Source organism: Trichosurus vulpecula, chromosome 2 (assembly GCF_011100635.1).
Source record: "Trichosurus vulpecula isolate mTriVul1 chromosome 2, mTriVul1.pri, whole genome shotgun sequence".
In the NCBI taxonomy this organism is placed as follows: domain Eukaryota; kingdom Metazoa; phylum Chordata; class Mammalia; order Diprotodontia; family Phalangeridae; genus Trichosurus; species Trichosurus vulpecula.
Window position 1 is genome coordinate 292,270,972 of NC_050574.1, and position 23,151 is coordinate 292,294,122.

Here is a 23,151-nt window from a genome sequence, read left to right on the forward strand (position 1 = left end):
CCTGATCTCAAAAAGCTCACATTCAAATCAGGGAGACAATATTTAATAACTCTGTACATAACAGAGAATGGGGGTGGGATAGCATGGGGCCAGCAAAGGCCTTCCTGCCAAAATTTCAGTTTAAGCTGAATCTTGAAGGAAGCCAAGGGAGCTAAGAGGCAGAGGTAAAGAGGATATGGGAAACAGGCAGTTCAAATGCGTGGAGCAGTAGTTAGGGTGAGAGGACTTGGAATTAGACTTGATTTTGAATCCTGCCTCAGACACTTACTTACTAGCTGCGTGACTCTGGGAAAATCACTTAGCCTTTCTGTGCCTCAGTTTCCTCATCTATGAACGGGAATTATGATAAGTGAACTTCTGGCTTAACTTTCTTCTTGACATTTTCCAAAGATGAGTGGGTCATGTAACCAGCTACAGCCTGTAAAATCAAGCCAAGACATCAATCAGAGCCCCTTCGTTAACTGGTTAACTTTCTATTCTATCTGTCCTCAGATTTATAGCTTGAGATGTCAGCTAATAGTGGCTGAGAGAGATCTTTCCCATCTGTCATCTGTTCTTTGGTCTATAAATCACCACCTTCCCTTGTTTGCTCTTTGGAAGTCCACTGAACCCAACCTGCCTATGTAACTACATACTTCACTAAGCTGCTGAAAATGCTGGCCCACTGACTTTTGTAAACAGTGAGTCTAATCTCTGACCATAATAAACCCATTTCTCCGTATGTCTATGTCGTTGACTGTTGTTATTGGCAGCAGTAGCTATCAATGAAAATTCAGGCAATTTTTGTCATGGGATAATAATATACCTACTTCATAAGTACTGCAGATGCTTCAGTGGTTTAACATGTAAAATACTTTGTAAACTTTTAAGCACTATATAAATGCTAGTTGTTGCTGTTATCATTTGCAAAGAACAAGCAGACCACTGTAGCTGGATCATAGAGGGGAATAAAGTGCAAGAAAATTGGAAAAGTAGGAAAAGGCCAGGTTGTGAAGGTTTTAAATGCCAACTAGAGGACTTAATAGTCAATTGTAGTACAATAGTGACCTACTTGCTTCAGACACCCTAAATCCCCGTGCAAATGCAAGAGAAGAATCTTAGACACAGACCATTAGCAACTATCCATAAAGGGAATTAGAATGGCATTGAGCATGAGGAAACTGAATTCCCATAACACAGTCACCTGACATGCCTCTAAACAGGTTCATAAAGCATGACCAAAAAACAATGAAATATTTGGCCATTGAAACTGAAATCCAAACACAAGGAAAATTCAACCTAATATTCAAGCCATCTTTTGCCAGTTCCTAACTACCTATCTAAATGGCTCCCACAGCTCCCCAATAATGTAGTATTTCTACTTCTAATCTACCCTTTTTGCTCTTAATAAAACATGCTTATTTCCCACCTCCAAATGTTGTGGCTTATTTTGTGGCACTGTCCCTTCTCCCTTTTCTCACTCACCTGGAATGTACCCCTTCAATACCTCTCCAAATCTGGCCCATGCTTCAAGGTCTAGCTCTTTCATTGGAATGTTGCACCTCCACCTGGATCTCCAGAAGCGGTAACCTGAAGGAGTTCTGTAACTCCTGCCCTGGGGCCACACTGCAGATTTGTGAACCGTATTACATCCAGCCAGTCTCAAAATCTACCATCCAGTAGATAACAGCTAATCGAATTTGCTGAGTAGAAGGGATGATGATACTGGTGTGAGAGGGTCAGAACTTTAGGAAAATTATTTTGGGAGCTGAGTTGAAGGTGAACTGGAATAGAGGGAGACTTTAGTCAAGGAAATAAATTAGAAGCTTATTGAAATAGTCCAAGTATGAGGTGATGAAGATCTCATAGAGGTGGTATCAGGGGAAAGAAGAGCCTGGGTATAGAGGAGAGACATTAGGAAGGTAGAAATAAGACTTGACAACAGATTGTATATGTGGAGTGAGTTTGAGTAAAGAGGTATGGATGACAACAAGGTTGTGAGGCTACGTTATTGGAAAAAGAATGGTGCCCTGGACAATTCAAGAAAGGTTTGGAGGAGGGGAGAGTTTGGGAGGAAAGATAAGTTCTGTTTGGGATATGTTGAATGGGAAGTGGCTATATGACACCCAGCTTGAAATATCCAAAAGGTAGTTAGTGATGTGTGACTGTAGCTCAGGAGAGATATTAGGATTGGATAGATATAGATATAGATGTCTATATCTATCTATCTATTATCTGTCATTTTCATTGAAAGACCATTTGAGCTCATGGGGGCTAATGAGATCACCAAGTGAGATAGTATGGGAGACACCAAAAGGACTCAAAAGAGAGCTTTGGGGGATAACAAATGGTTTGGAGATATGACCTGTGTGAAGATTTAGCAAAGGAGACTGAGAGGAGCAGTCAGGTAAGTGGGAGGAAAACTATCAGGAAATGGTGTCCTGAAAACCTAGAGAGAAGAGAATATCAGAGAAGAGGTGACTGACAAGATCAGGGGCTATAGAGAGATCAAGAAGGATAGAGACTGAAAGGTCATTTGATTTGACAATTAAGGGATTGTTGGTGACTTTGGAGAGAGAAGTTTTACTTTAAATGGCAAGGTTGGAAGCCAGAGGGTTTACAAAGAGAATGAAAGGAGCTGTAGCGGAGGTAGGTAGAGGACTAGCAAGGATGGTTGGATCAAGTGAGTCGTTTTGCAAGAATAGACAGATCCGGGCATATTTGTAGATACAGATAAGGAGCCTGTAGACAGAGAGAGGTTGAGATAAGGAGATGATAATAGCATGGGTTATCTGCTAGAGAAATAGTTCTTAGAACATGGTAGATTCCTGGGCTGGCTGGATACAATGTAGCCCACAGATTTGCACATTTTGGGCCCAGGGCAGAAGTTGCAAAACTTTAGCATATGCCCTCTGGGGATCCAGTTAGACATGTAACAGTAGCAGTGAAAGAGCTGGACTTTGAAGCATGGGATGGAAGCAAGGTATTGAAGGGGTACAGGACATTCCAGGTGAAAGTGAAAAGGGAGAAGGGGCAGTGCCGCAAAATGAGCAAACACTTGGAGGTGGGAAATGATCATGTTTTATTAAGGGCAAAAAGGGTAGATTAGAAGTTGACGTATTACATTATTGGGGAGCTGTGGGAGCTATTTAGATGGGTAGTTAGGAATTGGCAGTAGAGGGCCTTGAACACTAGGCCAAATTTTCCTTGTGTTTGGATTTCAGTTTCAACGGCCAAATATTTCATTGTTTTTGGTCATGCTTTGTGAAGCTATTTAGAGGCATTTCTAGGTGACTGTGTCATGGGAATTTGGTTCCCTCCTGTTTAATGCCATTCTAGTTCCCTTTATGGGTGGTTGCTAACAGCCTGCTTCTAAGACGTTTTTCTTGCATTTGCACAGGGATTTAGGATGCCTGAAGCAAATATATTTTCTCATTTGATCTTTACCATAGCAAGACTACTTACTAGCATTCTCATCTCCATTATAGCCATAAAGAAACTGAGTCATGGTGACATTGTTTTGCTTAAAATCACATAGGAGACTGACCCCCCGAAGGAGCTAGATGGACAAGTAGATTGAGCAGTGGCCCTGCAGTCAGAGAGACCTGAGTTCAAATCCAGCCTCAGAAACTTAACTAGCTGTGTGACCCTGGAAAAGTCACTTAACTAACCTCTGTCTGCCTCAGTTTTCTCAACTATAAAATGGGGTGATAATATCTACTTCCCAAAGCTGTTGTGAGAATCAAATGAAATAATATTTGTAAAATGCTTAGCACAGTCTCTGGCACATAGTAGGTGATTAATAAACACTTATTGCCTTCTTACCTTCTTTCCCTCCCACCCACTCTGATCCAGTTTTACCAGTCCAAGGAGCTATCTGTTTTAAGCAGGTACTGAGTGGCTTATATTAGCCCATTACTGCTCGATCTACAAAAAATATCTGACAAGTCAGGTGTGGCTGAGATTTGAAAATCTGATAAGTTTAAGTTGAAGAAGATGAAAACCTAATAGCAGGATCCATAGCTTTTTTTTCTACTTTTTTTTTGGAGGGGGGAAGGCAGGGCAATTGGGGTTAAGTGACTTACCCAAGGTGATACAACTAGTAAGTTCATCAAGTGTCTGAGGCTGGATTTGAATTCAGATCCTCTTGACTCCAGGGCCAGCACTCTACTCACCATGCCACCTAGCTGCCCGAACCCATGGCTTTCAACAGAAGCAACTGAATAGGATAGGCAAGAGAGGGAATCCTCATGAAATCTGTCCTGCTAATATCACTTAGCCCTGTTTGCCTCAGTTCCTTATCTATAAACTGAGCTGGAGAAGCCACTCTGGTATATTTGTTAAGGCAATGTCAAGTGGAGTCACAAAAAGTCAGACACGATGGAAAAAACCTGAACGACAATAATATTCTCTATACCTACATAACCTGTTGCCTTCTTATTTGATTTTTTCTAAGTGTTTAACTTGGTAAGATGTAAAGAAGGTGAATAAAGTTTACATGACCCTTTTAATTGCAAGAGTAAAGCTCTGCCGATACTGAATGAAGGCAAGCCTGTTTTTGCATGTACTCATTGTCTAGTGAATTTTGGTCCTGGGGGCATGAGACTACAGAAAATCTAATAATCAGAGAATAAAGTTGGATGAGGAGCCTGAGAGGCTCAGAGAGATTAAGTGATTAACTTGTGGTCACTTTGCTAGTATCAAAGCTAAGATTTAAATCTAGGTCTCCTGACTCTTAAATCTGTTTGGTTTTTTTTTTTTAATTCTTATTTTTTCCATTTAACCCCTGGAAGCCTCAGTTTCCTTATATGTGCAATGAAGAGGATGGAGTAGCTGGTGGCTAAGATCTCTTCTAGCTCTAGGGTTCTTTGAATGAGGTTTTGAGATTCTGAAATTCAGGCCAAGGTTGAAGGGTGGGTTGGAGGGGGGGAAGTTGCTTCCCCTTCTAACCATAGCTTTGGAACAGTTATCTATTCTATCTTCATTTAAGGGCTTTCCTTGAATGGGGTCCCATTTCTGTATCCTTTCCTAGGATCTTGGATCTGGGTACAAGGATTGGATTTTTGAAAAATTGACTTGAGAATTGATGAGTATCTTTAGGATTACAGATTCCCATAAAATCACATTTGTGGAACTGCAAGGGGCCTTAGACAAACACTTTCATTTAACAGATGAGAAAACTGAAGCCCCGATAAATTGAGTGACTTTGCCCAAGGTACATGGTTCATACATGGCAGTTGGGATTTGAGTACAGGCTCCCTGACCTACATCTAGCAATCTTTACATAGTACTATGGTTTCTTTGAAAAGGAAGGAGGAGGAGCCTGAAGGTAAAATGAATATTGAATACACTTAAAGAAAATTCAGCCACAGAGGCAAGGAAACCCCATCTTAGGGTAGGTTATGACCTTGAATGCCTTGAGTACACCAGTGAAGCTAAAGGGGATGAAGCACAGGGTTTGAGCTTGTGATTTCTTAAGTAAAGGGAATTCCAAAGTAAGGCTTTTTACCAATTTAGATCAGCACCTTTTCTGTAAGTTCTGGACAATAGCTTAGAGCATTGAGAAGTTAAGTCACTTGCCCAGAGTCATATAGCCATTGTGTGTCAGAGGCAGGCCTTGAAACTGTGATCTTCCTGACTCAAAGGTCAGTTCTCTCTATGCACTGCCCTGCTCCCTCTCTCGTCTAAAGAACGAGTAAGAATTCAACAGAAAGGACGTTCCAGAGATAAGTAACAAAATGACCAAAGGCATTAGGTAAGAAAGTATAGGACACAGAGAACAGTGTAGTCCTGGCTGTCTGAAGTCAAAAGTACACAGAGGAGAGTGCCGTGAGGAAAGACTGGAAAGGCTGAGTCCCGCCCCCTCAGGGTGCTGGTTTCAGCCATCATTCACTTAGCAGGAAAGGAAACTCAGTACAGTGGCATTCCACACCCACTTATTCAGTGCTGCCTTTGAAGGAGTTAGCCAACTGGCAGAGACCCAACAGCAGGCCTTCTGGGCCCACAGCTCTCTGAAAGCTTATCATCCTTGGTGAGAGTCACTCTCATGGGATTTGATGAACTCTGTGGGTTTCAGGTCACATGCTTGTCACTTTAGGTTCTTCATTGATTTCAAGTTTACCTTGATTAAGTAATGACCTGCCCTAATGGATATAGCTTGACTCTCATTCCACATCTTTTCATTTGCGGATTAGGCTCTGAGCCTCCACCACATTCCTTTGTACTTTTCCTGTGTTCTCCATAGAGATAGTTTTATGCTGTTTCCTCGTATTTTTGTTCAGTCTTTCCTGTTAGATTTTAAGATCTTTTAAGAGCAGGAACTATGTCTTCTGTTTCTTTAGTGTCCCCTGCCATGGTAACTAGGGCTCTGCTCAATACAGTAGATTGTACATTCAAAGAACAAAACCCATAACTAGCAACAATTTCACTTAGGGAAAAAGGCGTACTCACTGGAGTATGGCCAAGGGTATGGAAAGAAGGTGAGAAGCCAGGGGCTGGGAAAGTCCACCCTGGAACACTTTGAGGTTTCTATCCTGATGAAAATGCTACTAAGGGACAAATTTCTGCTGCTGACGGGGGAGTTGGCCAGAAGAAGGGTACTGGTGAATGAGGCCAATGGTGAAGTGAGTAGAGAGAACGAATCGCACTGCTATTGCTACTGGCAGAACTGGGCCAAGGAGGAAGTGTCCCTAGAAGGGTATTGCCAGCAACTTCTAAATTTCTCATCCTGTGGAAAAGCCCTAGCTGCCCCAGCCTAGTTATAATTCTGTCAATTAATAAATTAAACTAGTGGTTAAAGTGGCAGAGTGTAAGTTTAGGAGCTGGTCTTAGAGTTCAAAGTCCTAGCTTAGAATCCTAGCTCCAACCTCGACTAGCTAATTTGTCTAAGTTTCAGTTTCTTCATTGGTAAAATCAGAATAATAATACTTTGCAGGACTTTCCTTTCAGGGTTGGTATAATAAAAATGTTTCGTAAATCTTAAGGTCCGATATAAATGAGCTATTCTTAAGTGACATCTTTTGTTTATCTGTCTTTGAAGCTAAAATTCAAACTCAATTCCGTTCATAAAATTACATAGTGTTAGAACTGAACCTTAGAAATCAGAAAACTGAACTGATCTGATCCACAATTGAAAGAATCAGAATCATACGATGTTAGAACTGACCATACAAGTCATTTAGTGTAATTCTCTCATTTTATAGATGAGGAAACCGAGGCCCATAGACCTAAAGTGACTTGCTCAAGGTCAAGCCCAAACAGAAAATGGCAGAGCCAAGACTGGAATCTAATCCTGTGACTTCAAGTCCAAAGCTCTTAAATATTTTTAATCGATACCTTTTGTTTTTATATCAATCATTTCCCAACCTCCCACTCATGTTCTTCATGGATTTGATGAAAAAAAAACAGGTAAGCAAAGCCAACAGACTCAGTGATCATGTCTGACAGTACGTATACAATATTCTACTCAAGTAGTCCAGCTTCTATCTCCTGAAGGGATGGAGGTTCTGTTCATGGTTCTTCTTTAGGACCAAGATTGGTTATTACAATTAAGAGTTCAATTCCTTTTCACTTTTCTTTTTGTTTACATTATAATAATCATTTTGTACATTGCTGTCTTGGTTCTGCTTATTTTGTTCTGCATCAGTTCATACTAGTCTTGCCAAACATTCCTCATATCTGTCATTTCTTATGATGTATTAATATTCTTCCACATTCATATACCACAAATTGTTCGGTCATTCCCTAATTGATGGGCAATTACTTTTTCCACTGTTGATTATCGAGTCTGCATCAGTTCACACTAGTCTTGCCAAGTATTCCTCATATCTATCATTTCTTATGATGTAATAATATTCTTAGTCATTATTCAGCCATTCCCTGATTGATGGGCAATTACTCTTTCCACTGTTAATTCTCGAGTCTGCATCAGTTAATTCTGAATAAAGTCTAAATTAGTTCACTTGTGATTTCCTAGATAACCACATAGAGCTTTCTCATTAAAATACCTTTCCATCAAAGCCTAACTCCAGGTCCACCTACTGTGTTAAGGCTTCCCTAATTATTCCAACCCACATTGTTCTCCCCTTGCTCTGAAACAGTAAAATGCAGAAAGTTTCTAATGCATAGCACATAATCTAGCATTTTCTCCTGTAATTTGTTTGTATATGTCCTCCTATTACACATAGCTACTCAACCAGATACTAAGCTTCTTGGGATCAGGCCTGCTTTTCATTCTTTGTATCCTCTCTAATATCTTAATGCAGAGATGGGCATACCCACCATAAACATGTGTTGAAGTAGGATGAATTAAAATAGTTTGTTTAATTTAAAATTATGAGTAATATATACATTGAAATGGAAATTAAGTTTTTTGTTCGCAAAATGATGTGTAATTTGAAAGCAGATGTCCTAACTGCCTCCCAATAGCTAAAAATCACACCTGGGAGAGTGAGACAAATTGGTTGTTTCATTATCTTTGATAAGCATGTTCCTAGAAAGTCATATAACCTGGGGCATTTTTCTGTAAATTATTCAAATAAAGCCAAGTCACAGCTTCCTAGAATTCAGGTTAGCTATGGTGATAATGTATGTTCTACAGTAACCTGGACAGAGATTGTAAGTAGGAACTGCTTTTTACATCTTGTCTTTGTATCCCCATATTATGTGCACAGTGCCTTAAGTATAATATGTGCTTAATAAATGCTTATTTTATTGAATTGACTCCACAGGTATACAGATTTAGGGCTGGAAAGGATTTTAGAGATTACTTGTAAGAGGCAAAATCTATTTCCTTTCCCTATAAATGATGGGGATTAGACTAGATGACCTCTAGCACTGTGGAGTGCTTAGAGCTTGGTCAGGCCTCAAAGATAGCAGGTCATCCAGCGCATCTTGAGTCACTGCCAGTCATCTTGACTTTTGTTTTGCCACTAGACTTTGGTGACTCAGGAAGTGAGGATGAGTCTGATGACTTTGCTCAACTCTGCCTCACTTAAATCCAACTCATGTGCAAGTCATGACATCACCAGTGATTTCATTCAAAAGCCAAGGATGAACAGCACCAAAATGATCTCTAAGGTCCCTTACAACACTATATCTATTTTCCTGTGGGTTTGTATGTGAGAGAGACAGAGAGAGTGGGTGTGAAAGATATGGATGGGTTAAAAGATAATTGCACAGAGACACAGCAGGCTGTAGGACAACCGCAGTTATGACTATAGTATAATAAGAGCTGAGAGGAGAATGTCAGATGTAGAAATAACCTAAAATAAACCTGAAGTCTTGAAACAATTCAATAAACACTTATTAAGTGCCTGTTATGTGCCAGGTGCTGTGCTGAATGCTAGAAATAAAATTAATAAAAAGAAAGTCAGTCTCTGCCCTCCAGCTTACAATTGAAGGGGGAAAACAATACACAAAAGGCAAATGGAAGAGAGTGGTATCAAGGGAATCTTGCTTCAAGGAGTTGAAACCAGTCAGAGAAGCAAATGAAAAATAGAGTGAAGCAAAAATTCCAGTTCCTACCCTTTATAAAGGAAGGAATTGGGAGGAGTTTGGCCAGCTCTAGTCCTTAAAATAGAGGGGAGAGAAGATTGAGGAAGGTGGTATCAAAATCAGGGCTAGAATAACAGCATGGTGGTGAGTTCAGAGGTGATGAGTTTATCCTGAGAGGATAAGCTGAAAGCAGAGCTAAGAGACAAAGGGAGGAAAAAAAAACACACCAAAACATGATGACTATAAAACAGAAGTCCTTTAGGATAAACCTTCACGGATTGAGAAGAACCCATGGCATAAAGGAGCTTTTGCATAAGGAATTGGGATTCTGAAACTTTCCTGTCATCCAGGTGGCTTCTTAGCATGGTCTCTACCAGACTTGCTCCCTCTTCAAGGTCAGCCTCCTTAGCAAAGTCCCCTTCTTTAAGTATCCTCCTTATGTTCTCACCTCATCCTCTTCAGTCCCAGGGACTATAGAAATCACTTACTTCAATAGTTACAATTTTCAGGTGAGAAGGCTGAGGGTCAGAGAAATTAAGTGACTTGCCCAAGATCAGGGGGTATGTGGCAGAACCAAGATGAGAATCAAAGGCGTCTGCCTCTTGGTACTGGGCTTTCGCTACTATACAATATTGTCAGCAAATGTATTATTTTTCTTTTATCATCCATGAGATGTTTATTCAATATTTATTTATTATTAATTGATTAATTTATTATATTTATTTATCCATTGACCCACGTATTATTTGAAAAGTTCTATAAATTAAGATGCTGTCTTAGTCAAGATGCAGACTGTAAAAAAATAAGTTTGATTGAATTTAGAGTTATAACTGAGAGACCTTTACAATATCATTTTACCTAAAGTCATACTTTTACTGAATCAACTAATGACATTAAGTGAACCCATGTTAAACAGACTTTTGTGGTTTGAAAATATGAACATAACAAAAAAATGATGGAGGAATGTGTTCTGAGTTCTAAGCAATGGACTCACAAATAAGTTTTTGGAGCACACCCACTGTAATCATAGCCTTCTTCCGTGTCTTTTTATTCCCTGTCATTGAGAAAAAGTAAAACTATCATTAGAAAAGAGACCAGATTGTAAGGAAAGGGGAAGGAAATCATGGCTATTTGTAACTATTCAGTACCTGCATCAGGTGGAAAATAGTTACTTATATTTGACAAGAGCCTGCCCAGCTACAAGATTCCAGACTACATTATGAGTTCACGTACAGTCCCTGTCAATGATGAGCAACTAAAAAATAGGTTTAACAGAACCCAGCACAAGTCTTCTATTATTGGAATGAGTGATTGTATTTTCCTATGTAATTGAAAGGATGGGTTGGGTTGGCACCAGACCTATTTCTTTTAGTAGTTCTTCAATTCAAATTTCACACAGCTGTTAGAGTGATATCCCTAAAGCATGGGTTTGACCATGTCACTCCCCGGCTAAAGAAGCTTCACTGACACCCTGTTGTTTCTAGGATCAAATACAAAGTCCCCTGGCATGGAAAGCCCCTTCACAATCTAGCTGCCACTTACCTTTCTAGACTTATTACTCATTACTTCCCTTCTTGTACTCTATGGTTCTGTCAAACTGGTCTACTTGCCACTTGTTCCTCACACAAGGCATTCTGCTTTCCATCTTTGCGGCCTTGTACAGGCTATCCCCTTTGTTTGGAATATGCTTCTTCATCTCAGCCTTATCGATTCCCTAGTTTCCTTCAAAGCTCAGCTGAAGTGCCTCCCTCTACATAAGGCCTTTTCTGATCCCTCTAACTATTAATGCCTCCCTGCTCCCCAAATTTCTTTTTACTTATTTTGTACACATTGCAAATATTTTATATCAACTTATATTTGTATACTTTTCCCTTAAAAAAATGTAAGCTCCTCAAAGGCAGGAATTGTTTCATTTTTAGTTTTTGGATCTCCAGTCTCTGGCACATAGTAGGTCCTTAATAAATTCTAATTTAATGAGGAATTCAACAGGTAAGTTTTCTATGTGTAAACAAAGTTAGGAGCTCTGTTACCAAGATCTGACACATGGGATACTACGGAAGCCTCTTCTGCAGAAGGTTAATGAAGCATTTCATGTTCAGAGTCAGCAAACACCAGTGAATGCTGCAATTGAACAAGTCTTATTGAGAACTTTTTGTGTACAAGGCACCGTGGAGAAGGCAAAGATAATATATGTGGCAGTTTGTCCTACAGAAGCTTATGATCTAATTGGAGAGACATGAGAAAAAAATGGCTAGCTATAACAGGCAAGAAATAGTAAGTGACAAATGAACACAGTAGAAACAATACACAAGGATTTAAGAGGAGGGAAAGATTATAACAGATTAGGGAAATCTGAAGATTACTTCTAACACAGAAAGTTCTAGGATGCTGTAGTTCTCAGGCTTCATTAGAAGTTCCTTAGAAAATAAATGGCCCTTGTAGGATGGACAGGACTTACATGGAGAGGAAAAGGTTGGGTATTATCAATGTGAAAACAGCATGAGCAAAGACACATGGGCAGAAAAGGAAGACTGAAGTCTTGTGCTAGTATTCTTCCAGATGGTTGACTGGAAGACCTGCCTGTAAGCTACATAATTCCTCATGCAGGTTACTTATACAATGACTGTGATATTTAAGATCATCTTTGGAACATTTGGAGAAGGATGCCATTTTGAGAGAGTGGTGTTATGTTCTCTTTATTTGGCATCCTTCTATTCCCACAATGGCTTCTTAGTTCAGAGCTCCCCACCCAGTTGAAACTCAACAACAACAATTTATTGGCCAATTGACTCAGAGTACAGTGTGTCCTGTTAGCCGTATTGCTAATGGAAGCAAATGGAAAATTTGAGAGGATGGCTGAGGATATTTTGCCCCATCTCCACTTCTAAGAGGGTACATAGCTTGTGTCTCTGGGCATAAAGAGATGAATAGATCCCAGTAATTTTAAAATCCTAGGAATGCCACGATGGAAAGGTTACCTGAATGAATTATTAATTCCAAAAACATCTGATTATGAAGAATGCTACTACTAATCATAGGTGATGTCCCTCACTTTCTGACCCTGTAAGTTTTGGGTTGTACTGAAGGAGACTCATGGGGTTGTCAAGAAAAAGGAAAGTAGGTTGATGTCTATCACTACATTGGCATGTATGCCTATCTGGGAGAGTGGCCTAGAGGTGTGTTATGGAGCTTACTTTGAGTACCACTGTGTATTTGCCTGAAAAGGCTTGTTTTATAATAGGAAGAAGTGTTGTTTTCTTACTTTAAATCAGTTGTCTTCAAAAAAATCTGGGTTCCACTTGGGTGCCATGGCACCCAAGGACAGGGGCTTGACCCAAAGCATATATGATTGACAAATCAGATGTTGACAAATCAGGGTTGAATTCCACCTTCTCCACAATAGCCAGTCCTGGTCCTCATCTCCAACATAATCATTCTACCCCAATTTGGCCCAACGCTCCTTTATTCAACTTTTCTACTCATTTCTTTCAAGTGCTCAACCTTCTTCATTTTGAATTGTATGTGGTACCTCAGAACAGTTATAATCCAACAACAACTTGGAAAAATTTTCCTCCCTTTCATCTCTTTCCGTCCTATACTTTCTCCTAATATACTCATCGGGGGAAAAATTATTAATACAACTAAAAAAATTTAGAGACAATGGCTCTATATACATTGAGGGACCTGGAAAGATCTCTGTCTAAGCTCTTACTAAGTACCTGCAGTTCTCATTGTTAACAATTCATTTCTTGGTTACTTTAAACAATAATCTTCTGCTTGGGCTATGAATACTTCATGGTTATCCACTCTTATTATTCTCATTCAAAAGTATTTATTGCCCCTGCAGGCACTCTTCTAGGCTCTGGAGATATACAACACCCCCCCACCCCAATCCTCATTCTTATATTATAGAATTGAGTGAAACTTTTCTACAGTTGGAAAAAGGGTGTGTGTGTGTGTGTGTGTGTGTGTGTGTGTATTTGTTTGTGTGTTGGGGAAGAACAGAATTTCATCCATGGTGTTCCGTTACAGGTTACCAGGAGAGGGTAGAAGTAAAACTGTAGGCTGCTTAAGTAGAAAGAGGAATCTGAGAGTGCAAAAATAGTAATAATAACAATAGCTAGCATTTATATAGTGTTTTCTACGTGCTGTGCACTGTACTAAGCAATTCACAAATATTATGTCATTTGATCCTTAGCAGATATAGCAGATGCTATTGTTAACCTCGTTTTACAGTTGAGATAACTGAGGCAAACAGGTTAAATGATTTGCCCAGGGTCGCCCAGCTAATAAGTATCTGAAGCTGGATTTGAACTCAGGTTTTCTGACTCAAGGCCTAGCATTCTATCCACCATGCCAACTAGCATCTGAAAATTCAATTGGCAGTGATGTGTGCAGAGGAAGTCAAAGCCCATAGTGGCCAGACTTGCTAATTATGGAGCTGAGTGACTTCAGGGAAGTAGTGATATCTCAGGTGAGGTCTCTGTCAAAACCAGGAGCAGCATCAAAGGGGAGAGGGAAGAACAGAAGTGGAGTGCTATTTGGAAGAGTATAAATAACAGAGTAGAAGGCTCAGGAAATTATTTTAGGACTTGGTGGATAGCAGGATGTTGAGGCAGATAAAAAATATTTCATTTCATTAAACTGCTGACCTATGAGGTACATATCAGGTTTATTTTTATTTTTTAATGCTTGGCAGTACATGGCTAGGCCCTGCTTTCCAGATCTTCCTAAATTCCTTTCAAGGAAAAAAAAATCTCTATAGGATCAGAAACACTATTAACTTTTCCAACAAGTCTGAAATCTACAACAAAACAGATTTTCCTTTGAGATCAGGATTATTACCTCTGTTTTTTTCTTCAGCTGAAGCAGAATAGATCTTACTCTAGCCTCTTATTTTAACTCTATATCTTTCTATTTCAAAGTCTGTTTTTTGCAAACAAAATATTGTTGGATTCTGGTTTCTACTCCATTTTGCTCTCCTCTTCTATTTTATGAATGAGTTCATCCTATTCACATTCACAGTTATGATAACTGGGTATTTCCATCCAATCTGTTCTCTAATACCTAGCCTTTTCTTTATAACCCTGTCCCTTCCTCGAGTCTGTTTTGCTTTTGATCACTGCTTCTCTTAATTTACCCTCCCTCTTATCCAGCTTCCCTCCTACCTCTCAACCTTTTTCTCTCCTACTCCCCTGTTGGGTAAGACACATTTCTTTACTCAACTGTATGTGTGTGTATATCCTTCCCTACTTTAAGCAGCTCATATTGGAGTGAAGTTTAGGTGTTGCACACTTCTCTCTCCACTCATGCTCTTCTCCATTTTATGAACTCTTCTATGCTACATCTATCCAAGATAATTTTCCCCATTCTTCTTCTCTTTTCCCCTTCTCTTGGTGCATCCCTCTTTCTTATCCTTCCATTCTTCTTTTGAGGTCATCCCAACATTAGTAGATTCCCCCTAAGAACCCTGTTGATAATAAACTTCTGAGAAGTTAGATGCATCATTTTCCCATAGAAGAATATGGGAATTGTTTAATTTAACCATGTTTAGTCCCTTCTTGCTTATGTACTTTATAATGCTTCTCTTAAGTCTTGTGTTTGAATGTCAGATTTTCTATTTAGCTCTGGTCTTTTCCTTAGGAATACCTAAAAATACTTTATTTCATTAAATATCCATGTATTTCCCCTGTAGGATTATACCATTTTGCTGTGCAGCTTATTCTTTGTTGTAACCCTGATTCCTTTACCTCCTAGAAAATCATATTCTTACCCCTCTGTTTCTTTGTCATGGTAACAGCTAAATCTTATGTGATCCTGAATATGGTTCCAATGGTGTTTGAATTCTTTCTTTCAAGCTGCTTGAGTATTTTCTTCTTGACCCGAGAATTCTAAGTTTTGTATATGATATTTCTCAGAGTGTTCATTTTGGCATTTCTTTCCAAATGTGACTAGTATATTCTTTCAGTTTCTGCTTTGCCCTGTGCTTCTAAGATATGTGGGTAATTTTTCTTCATAATTTCTTGAAATTTGATGTCTAGGTTCTTTTGGTTGTTGTTGTTCATGGCTTTCAGGTAGTCTAATGATTATTAAATTATCTTTCTTCATTCTATTTTCCAGGTCAGTTTTTCCTATGAAATATTTCACATTTTCTTCTATTTCTTTTAGTCTCTTTATTTTATTGTTTTTTGATGTCTCAAAGAGTTATTAGCTTCTAGTTTTTGGCTAGTTCTAATTTTAAAGCAGTTATTTAAGCAGTTATTTTCTTCAGTGTTGTTTTGGGCCTCTTTTACCAGGCTAATAATTCCTTTTTCATAACTTTCTTGCATTTCATTTCCCAATTTTTCCTCTACCTCTTTTATTTTATTTTTAAAATCATTTTTTGCTCTTCTTATATCTCTTTAGTGCTCCTGTGTATTCTTGTTGGGCTTGTATCCAATCTGCATTTTTCTTTCAAGATTTGCTTGTAGATATTTTTCTAATCATAGTCTTCTTTTGTGTGTCTTAAGTTTCTCTGTCACGATATAGCTTTTTGTGGTTCAGTTATTTCTGTTTGCTTATTTTTACAGACTATTTCTTAGTTTTAAACTTTATGTTAGTATTGGGCTCTGCTCACCTCTGGGAAGTATGTCTGACCTGAACTTTTATCTTTTTTTTTTTAATGTCCTGCTGCTTTCACAGATCAGTTTGGTGGCCTGTAAGTTTACAATGCTTCCAAAGTGGTGTGATCTGGGAAGAGGTCTATTGACTGCCCTCCTGGTCTGTGCTCTGCAAATTCCTGACCCTTGTTTTCTTCAAAGCTTAGCTTGTTACCTTTAACATGGACCTTTTCCTGCTCTCCCCAGCTGCCTATTCTCCCTTACATTTCCTCACTTTTTATTTAGTTTGTATAGTTATATATGTATATAATGTCTTTCTGTCCTAATTTAAACTCCTTGAAGGCAGGGACTATTTCTTTTGTTTTTGTATCACCAGACCCTAAGACAGAATCCATAGTAGGGGCTTAATAAATGCTTGTTGATGGATTGAATGACAGTATCTTCCTTCTTGAGTAGGAATGTGAATGACTAGGTTGTGATTATAGCCCAAACATAAGATGATATTCAAGACCTTCAATGTACTGGTCTCTCCAGCCTTCTAAAAATGAGTCAATCTGCCAAGTCTATAAAGCTATTGCCTAAGCAGGATCTGAAAAATCCATACTTGAGCTATTTTTATAAACCCTGGGAATAGAAGAGGAAACCAAGGTCTCCTTGAGAGCCAAGAGCTTACTTTTGAAAGAATGTCTGAGGATCACATCATTTTCCTTATGAGCCAGGGTCATGGATTGCACCCTACCTCCTATCTAGAAAAAAATCTCAGCTGTTAGAAAACCCAAAGTTCCAAGGCTAAAGGCTGGTCTGCATTTTCTTGCAAGTGGTTTGAACTGCATTTAAAGCTTAATTGTGTGTGAAATGTGCAATTGCCACCTGCATTGGCCATTTGGCTTTGGCAGGAGAAGGCAGCTTGCCAAGGCCCTGTGCAGATCTGCTGCACTGAGGAAGCCAGGCAAGAATTACTATGAGAATTACAATGCAATTTGCAAAGTCCCATGCAAATGCTGTGGCAGAGCCAGCCACTGGCAAAATTGTATAGCATCAAAGAACTGGAAGAGGTAACCTTGACCAATCATTTAATTTTACAGATGAGGAAACTGAAGTCCATAGGAGTGAAGTTGAGTTGATCAAATTCTAACTGGGACTATTACCAAATTCCTAGTACAGGGCTAATTCTGTTATGCTATATGACAAAATTTATCTTCCTTCTTTAGTAGGAGAGCCTTTCCCACCCCATCCCTCACCTGCCCCAGCCCTACTATGTTTCTGTGGGCACTTTCTAAGGTATCTACTAGGGGGAGGGGAGGGGAAGGGAAGGGAATAAGCATTTATGTCATGCCAAGTACATGCCAGGCACTGTGCAAAGTGCTTTTAACATATCTCACCTATCCTAACAACACCCTGCAAGGTAGGTGTTATTATTGTCTTTATCTTACAGTTGGGGAAACTGAGGCAGATAACAGTTTAGGTGACTTTCCCAGAGACACAAGGAACTGAACTGAAATGAATGAACAACAAAAATGTTTTATTTTATGAATTTCAAAAGTTTTTTGAGAAGCCCACAGACTTTTGTTGTTCAATCATTTGTAGTTATGTCCTACTCTTTGTGACCCCATTTGTGGTTTTCTTGGCAAAGGTACTAGAGTGGCTCACCATTTCCTTCCCCAGCTCATTTTATAGATGAGGAACTGAGGCAAACAGGGTTATGTGACTTGCCCAGGCTCACACAGCCAGGAGGTATCTAAGGCTAGATTTAAACTCAGCAAGATGAGTCTTTCTGACTCCAGGCCCACTGCACCACATACCACATTGTCAAAAGGTTCATGATGTTAGATAGTTTAAGAACCCCTGGATTAATCAGATAAAAGGCCAATATTTTATTATTCTCAGTACTCAGTTAAAATTCTGCCTCCACACCATTAAGGATTAACACTAATGAAATAAAGGAAGTAGCAGCCTCAGGGGCAGGTGAATGAGAGGCATGTCTTAGAACAGATGGAGGTTTTGGCGTTCTTTTCAAATTATAGCAGATGGGGGCCAACCATGGTGCTTACATATATAGTAGGCCTGTGCTGCTGTAAGGCAGCAGGTACAGAAATCTCAGGCAAGAATAGGATTAGATGGATCTCTGATTAAAAAAAATTAATCTGGGTCCTCTGGTCAGTTTCACAGTCCTAGACGTTGGTAGGTTGGTCTCAATTTCCAGTTCCTTTCCAGGTCTCTAAGCTCCAAGGGCTAGAGTGAGACTCGATTTGGTGACCTTGGGAGGTCAATATCCCCTAAAAGAGAACTACATGCAGAAAAATCATTTTGATTTTACAATGTAAGAGGGGCAGAAGAGGAAGTCTTTTGTTATTACCTTCAGGGCAATAGACCAGTTTCTAACTGGAGGGGCTCCATGCTTTAGCCTCTAGGACAGCAAGAGCTGCCAAAAAAGAGAATTATAACAAACCAAGTAGAAGCCTGCTGGCTGTGGTTTGCTCTGCCAACCAGGCACTCCTGCACGGTTATTTGACATGAGAACTCGAATGACCTACTTTTCAGATCAGTGTAGCAGTATAGCAATTCAGCAGTGTATCCAGGGCCTGCTGTTTCTCTCTTTTCTTGCTGAAAGACTAACCTCAAAAAGAAAACTGGACATTTCTTGGGAGAAGATGAATAGGCTAGCTTGGAAGCTCACAGGGAAATAGCCCAACAGCCGAAGATCATGATGCCTAAACCACATAGATGATCAGAAAAAGCTGTTTTCCCCATTTTCCAATTTATTATTATTACTTTTTTTTTTTACAAGATCCAGTGCAGGGGTGGGGCTTTGGAAAGAGTCTTTTTTGCCTTTTGTTGGCATCTGTCCTGCCTGAAACTCTCCTTGGTAGAAATGAGATCCTCATCTGGCATAGATCTCAGTTTCAGCCTCTCTCCTCTTTGTGTCTTTCTCCCTTTAAAAGTACATTCAAATACATTTAGAAAACAAAAACCCAACCCCAAATTGTTTAAGGGCACTTAAACATAATTTTCCTGTTGTCACTCTTCAGTTCAAAATATTTCAGTGACTCCTACTTCCTACTATATCCGGTCTTATTTCTTCTGCTTGGCATCCAAGTCCCTATAGATAAATTATTCCTACCCTATCAATATAACTATATGAGATATTAGCTTAGCAACATTGATACGTTGGTACCCAAGGAAAATTACACATCTAAAGAATCAGACTGTTTTGTCCTTCTTGGAAGCTTACTACTGGGTGTGATGAAGAGAGAACATTTCACTCCTCCATCATTCCCCAAGGAACTTCATGGCCAAAGGAATTTTACTACCTGAGTTATGGACTCTGTAGCCACAGAAAGGGCAGCTGGAGCTGTCCTTCAAGACTCAGGTTCTTCCATTTATTCCATGAAGCCTTCCTAAGTTATTCTAGTCCTCTCTGATCTCTCCTTTCTGGAACTTTCTAAATCATTTATTTTCTATATCATTCACTCAAGTTAATCTTTTTTTCTGTATAATTGGAAAAATATTTAATTTATTGAATAAAACAAGAATTTCCATAGCATAGTATAAAAAAGATGATTATACATGAAACTGTAAATCTACTATGCCTAACTTGCTATTCCTTTCATATATACAACACAATTATCATGTAAATTTCTTTTTTTTTTCTTCCCTACCCCCCATGAATACTATTAGACACAAATAAGTAGATATATGTAAAATTATTCTATACATACTTTTATTTATCAGTTCATTCTCTGAGTGCAGATAGCATCTTCTTTATATGTCCTTTATAGTTAATTTGGGTCTTTGTAACAGACAAAATAATTTATTCACTCAAAGTCATTCTTAAGCAATATTGCCTATACTGTATAAAATGTTATCTTATCATTATACCCAAAGGCTATAGGTAGTTTAATAGAGTGACTACAGTAAGCTATACATATGCAGAGTATTCATCATAGATGATTTCCATGATATGATGCTGAAGTACCTTAATTTTATCAAGGGTGTTGTGGATTCTGATGACCTTCCTCTGAATGTGTCCCGTGAAACTCTTCAACAACATAAATTGCTTAAGGTTATTAGAAAGAAACTGGTCCATAAAACCCTTGATATGATCAAGAAGATTGCTGAAGAGAAATATAACAAAACTTTTTGGAAAGAATTTGGCACGAACATCAAACTTGGGGTGATTGAAGACTATTCCAATCGTACTCGTCTTGCCAAACTGCTTCTGTTTCAGTCTTCTCATCACGAAAGTGACCTTACCAGTCTGGACCAATATGTGGAAAGGATGAAGGAGAAACAAGATAAAATCTACTTCATGGCAGGATTGAGCAGAAAGGAGGCGGAATCATCCCCATTTGTGGAGAGGCTTCTGAAGAAGGGCTACGAAGTGATCTATCTGACAGAGCCTGTTGATGAGTACTGCATCCAAGCCCTTCCAGAGTTTGATGGAAAGAGACTCCAGAATGCTGCCAAGGAAGGAGTGAAATTTGACAAGAGTGAGAAAAGCAAGGAAAGCCAAGACGCTGTGGAGAAAGAGTATGAGCCTCTGCTTGAGTGGATGAAGGACAAAGATCTGAAGGACAAGATTGAGAAGGCTGTGATTTCCCAGTGCCTGACGGAGTCTCCCTGTGCTCTGGTGGCCAGCCAGTATGGCTGGTCTGGCATCATTGAAAGAATCATGAAAGCTCAGGCTTACCAGACAGGCATAGATATTTCTGCAAATTACTATGCCAGTCAGAAGAAAACATTTGAAATTAATCCTAGATACCTGCTGATCAAGGACATGCTCCGAACGGTTAAGGAAGATGAAGATGACAAAACAGTCCTAGACCTCGCTGTAGTCCTGTTTGAAACAGCAATGCTAAGGTCGGGATACCTTCTACCCAACACCAAAGAGTACGGAGATAGGATCGAAAGGATGCTTCGTTTAAGTCTGAACATCGATCCTGATGCAAAGGTGGAAGAATAGCCTGAAGACGACCAGGAAGATGATACGACAGAAGACATGTCAGAAGATTCAAAACCAGAAGACGAAGAGGAAGTTGATATGGATGCAGAGGAAGAAGAAGAAACAAAGAAAAAAACTCCAAGTGGAAAAGATGAATTGTAACTCTCACCATTGGAATCCACTGTGTCCAGTGTAGAGAGAAAATGTGAATTTAAACTGTTCTGTTTGGGGAGGCTTGGCATATTTTTTTTGTGTGTTTTTGAATTTTTTTTTACTCCCCTCAACTGTAAAAATGTCAGGATTGTGGGTCACAGGAAGAAGCAAGTTTTTGTTTGTTTTTGGGTTTTTTTTTAGTTGAAATTTTTTTAACATTCCTCATGAATGTAAATTTGTACTATTTAAATATTTGGTGTAAAATCTTGTCATGTGTACAAAATAAAAAAAATTCCCCCCCCCCAAAATGGGGGAGCTAGGTGGCGCAGTGAGTAGAGCACCGGCCCTGGAGTCAGGAGGACCTGAGTGCAAATCCGGCCTCAGACACTTGACACCTGTACTAGCTGTGTGACCTTGGGCAAGTCACTTAACCCCAATTGCCCTCCCTGCCAAAAATAAAAATAAATTAATAAAAAAATAACTCTTTGGGCATAATTCCAGATAGCTTTCCAAGATGGCTGGATCATTTCAACATTCCACAACCAATGAATTAACGTCCCAGTTTTTCTACATCCTCTCGAACACTTGTTACTTTCCCCTTCAATCATTTTAGCCAATCTGGTAGGTATAAAATGACATCTCAGGGTTGTTTTAATCTGCATTTCTCTAAACAATAATGATTTAGAGCATTTTTATATGACTATAAATTGTTTTGATTTTTTTCATTGGAAAACTGCTCATATCCTTTGACCATTTATCAATTATAGAACCACTCTTAGTCTTACAACTTTGACAAAATTCTAATTACTATTTGTGAATTTCCCTTCATCTTATTTTTACTATGTCCCTTCTTAGCCTCTCTTTTTACCCTGTGACATTTATATAAACAGTTATATTAATGTTTGCAAAGCACTTTCTACACCTTACATAATTTAGTCACAATAAACTTGTGAAATAAGTGCTTGAGGTTTGGAGAGGCACTCCTTGCTTTAAGACGTCACTTAAGGGCAAGTCTTCAGTGATTTCTCCAAGGTTTCATAGCTGATACTGTAAATGTCAAGATCTTCTTGAGTGTAGGTCTAACCATCTGTAAGGCTATGCTGCCTTTAAGAAGAATATGTTTTTCATTAGCTGCTGGGCCTGTCCTTGCCCTGCCTTGAATTGCCCATCCTTTCCCCACATGAAAAACAGCCAGAAATCTGCCTCCACTCACTTGGCTCAATTTGATTAAATCTTTATTCTATGAAGCGTAGAGGGATAAAGGGACAAGGACAAAGTGAATCGGGTTACTCTTGGTTGTCTGTCACTCCCATTAATATTGTCTAACAATTAGCACTTCTAACAATTTCCATTTTCTCTCGACACAACTTATGAAAGTCACTTTCTCCTTTGGACTTCAATTTCCTTTTCTGTAGGATAAAGGGGTAGGATTCACTAGATGATATCTTAGGTTCCTTTTGGCTCTTAAAAAAATCTATGGAATTTAATAAATAGGAGAGAAAACAGGAAGCAATAATGTGGGCAAAGGGAGAGCCATTTTCTAGCCACAGTGTTCCCACTTCATTGATTCCATTATTTTAATGAATATTTATCAAGTAATAATATTCCTATATGTTTAAAGTGCTGCAGGTGATAGAAATTAAACATGTGACACAGCTCTTATCATCAGAGTATTTTCTGTCTAGTAAGAAATCTAGGATGGGTACCTAGGTTGTGCAGTGGACAGAGTGCTAGAGCTGCAGTCAGGAAGACTCATTATCCTGAGTTCAAATCTGGCCTCAGACACTTACTAGCTGTGAGACTGTCCATGGGAAGTAAGTCACTTAACCCTGTTTGCCTCAGTTTCCTCATCTGTAAAGTGAGCTGGAGAAGGAAATGGCAAACCACTCCAGTATCTTTGCCAAGAAAAACCCAAATGGGGTCACAAAGAGTTGGACATGACTGAACAACAACAACAGAGACAAGGAAATCTAGGACATGTTC

At 39.1% G+C, this 23,151-nt stretch overlaps 1 protein-coding gene across 1 annotated transcript; it reads left to right on the top strand.

Annotated features, from left to right (window-relative positions):
• Nucleotides 1-2,326: 2,326 nt before the first annotated feature.
• On the top strand, nucleotides 2,327-21,350 carry LOC118837040 (endoplasmin-like). Its single transcript, XM_036744066.1, is given in 2 exon segments — nucleotides 2,327-2,386; nucleotides 19,978-21,350. Coding segments are annotated over 2 exon segments (1,260 nt in total). The 3' UTR covers nucleotides 21,178-21,350.
• Nucleotides 21,351-23,151: the final 1,801 nt, after the last annotated feature.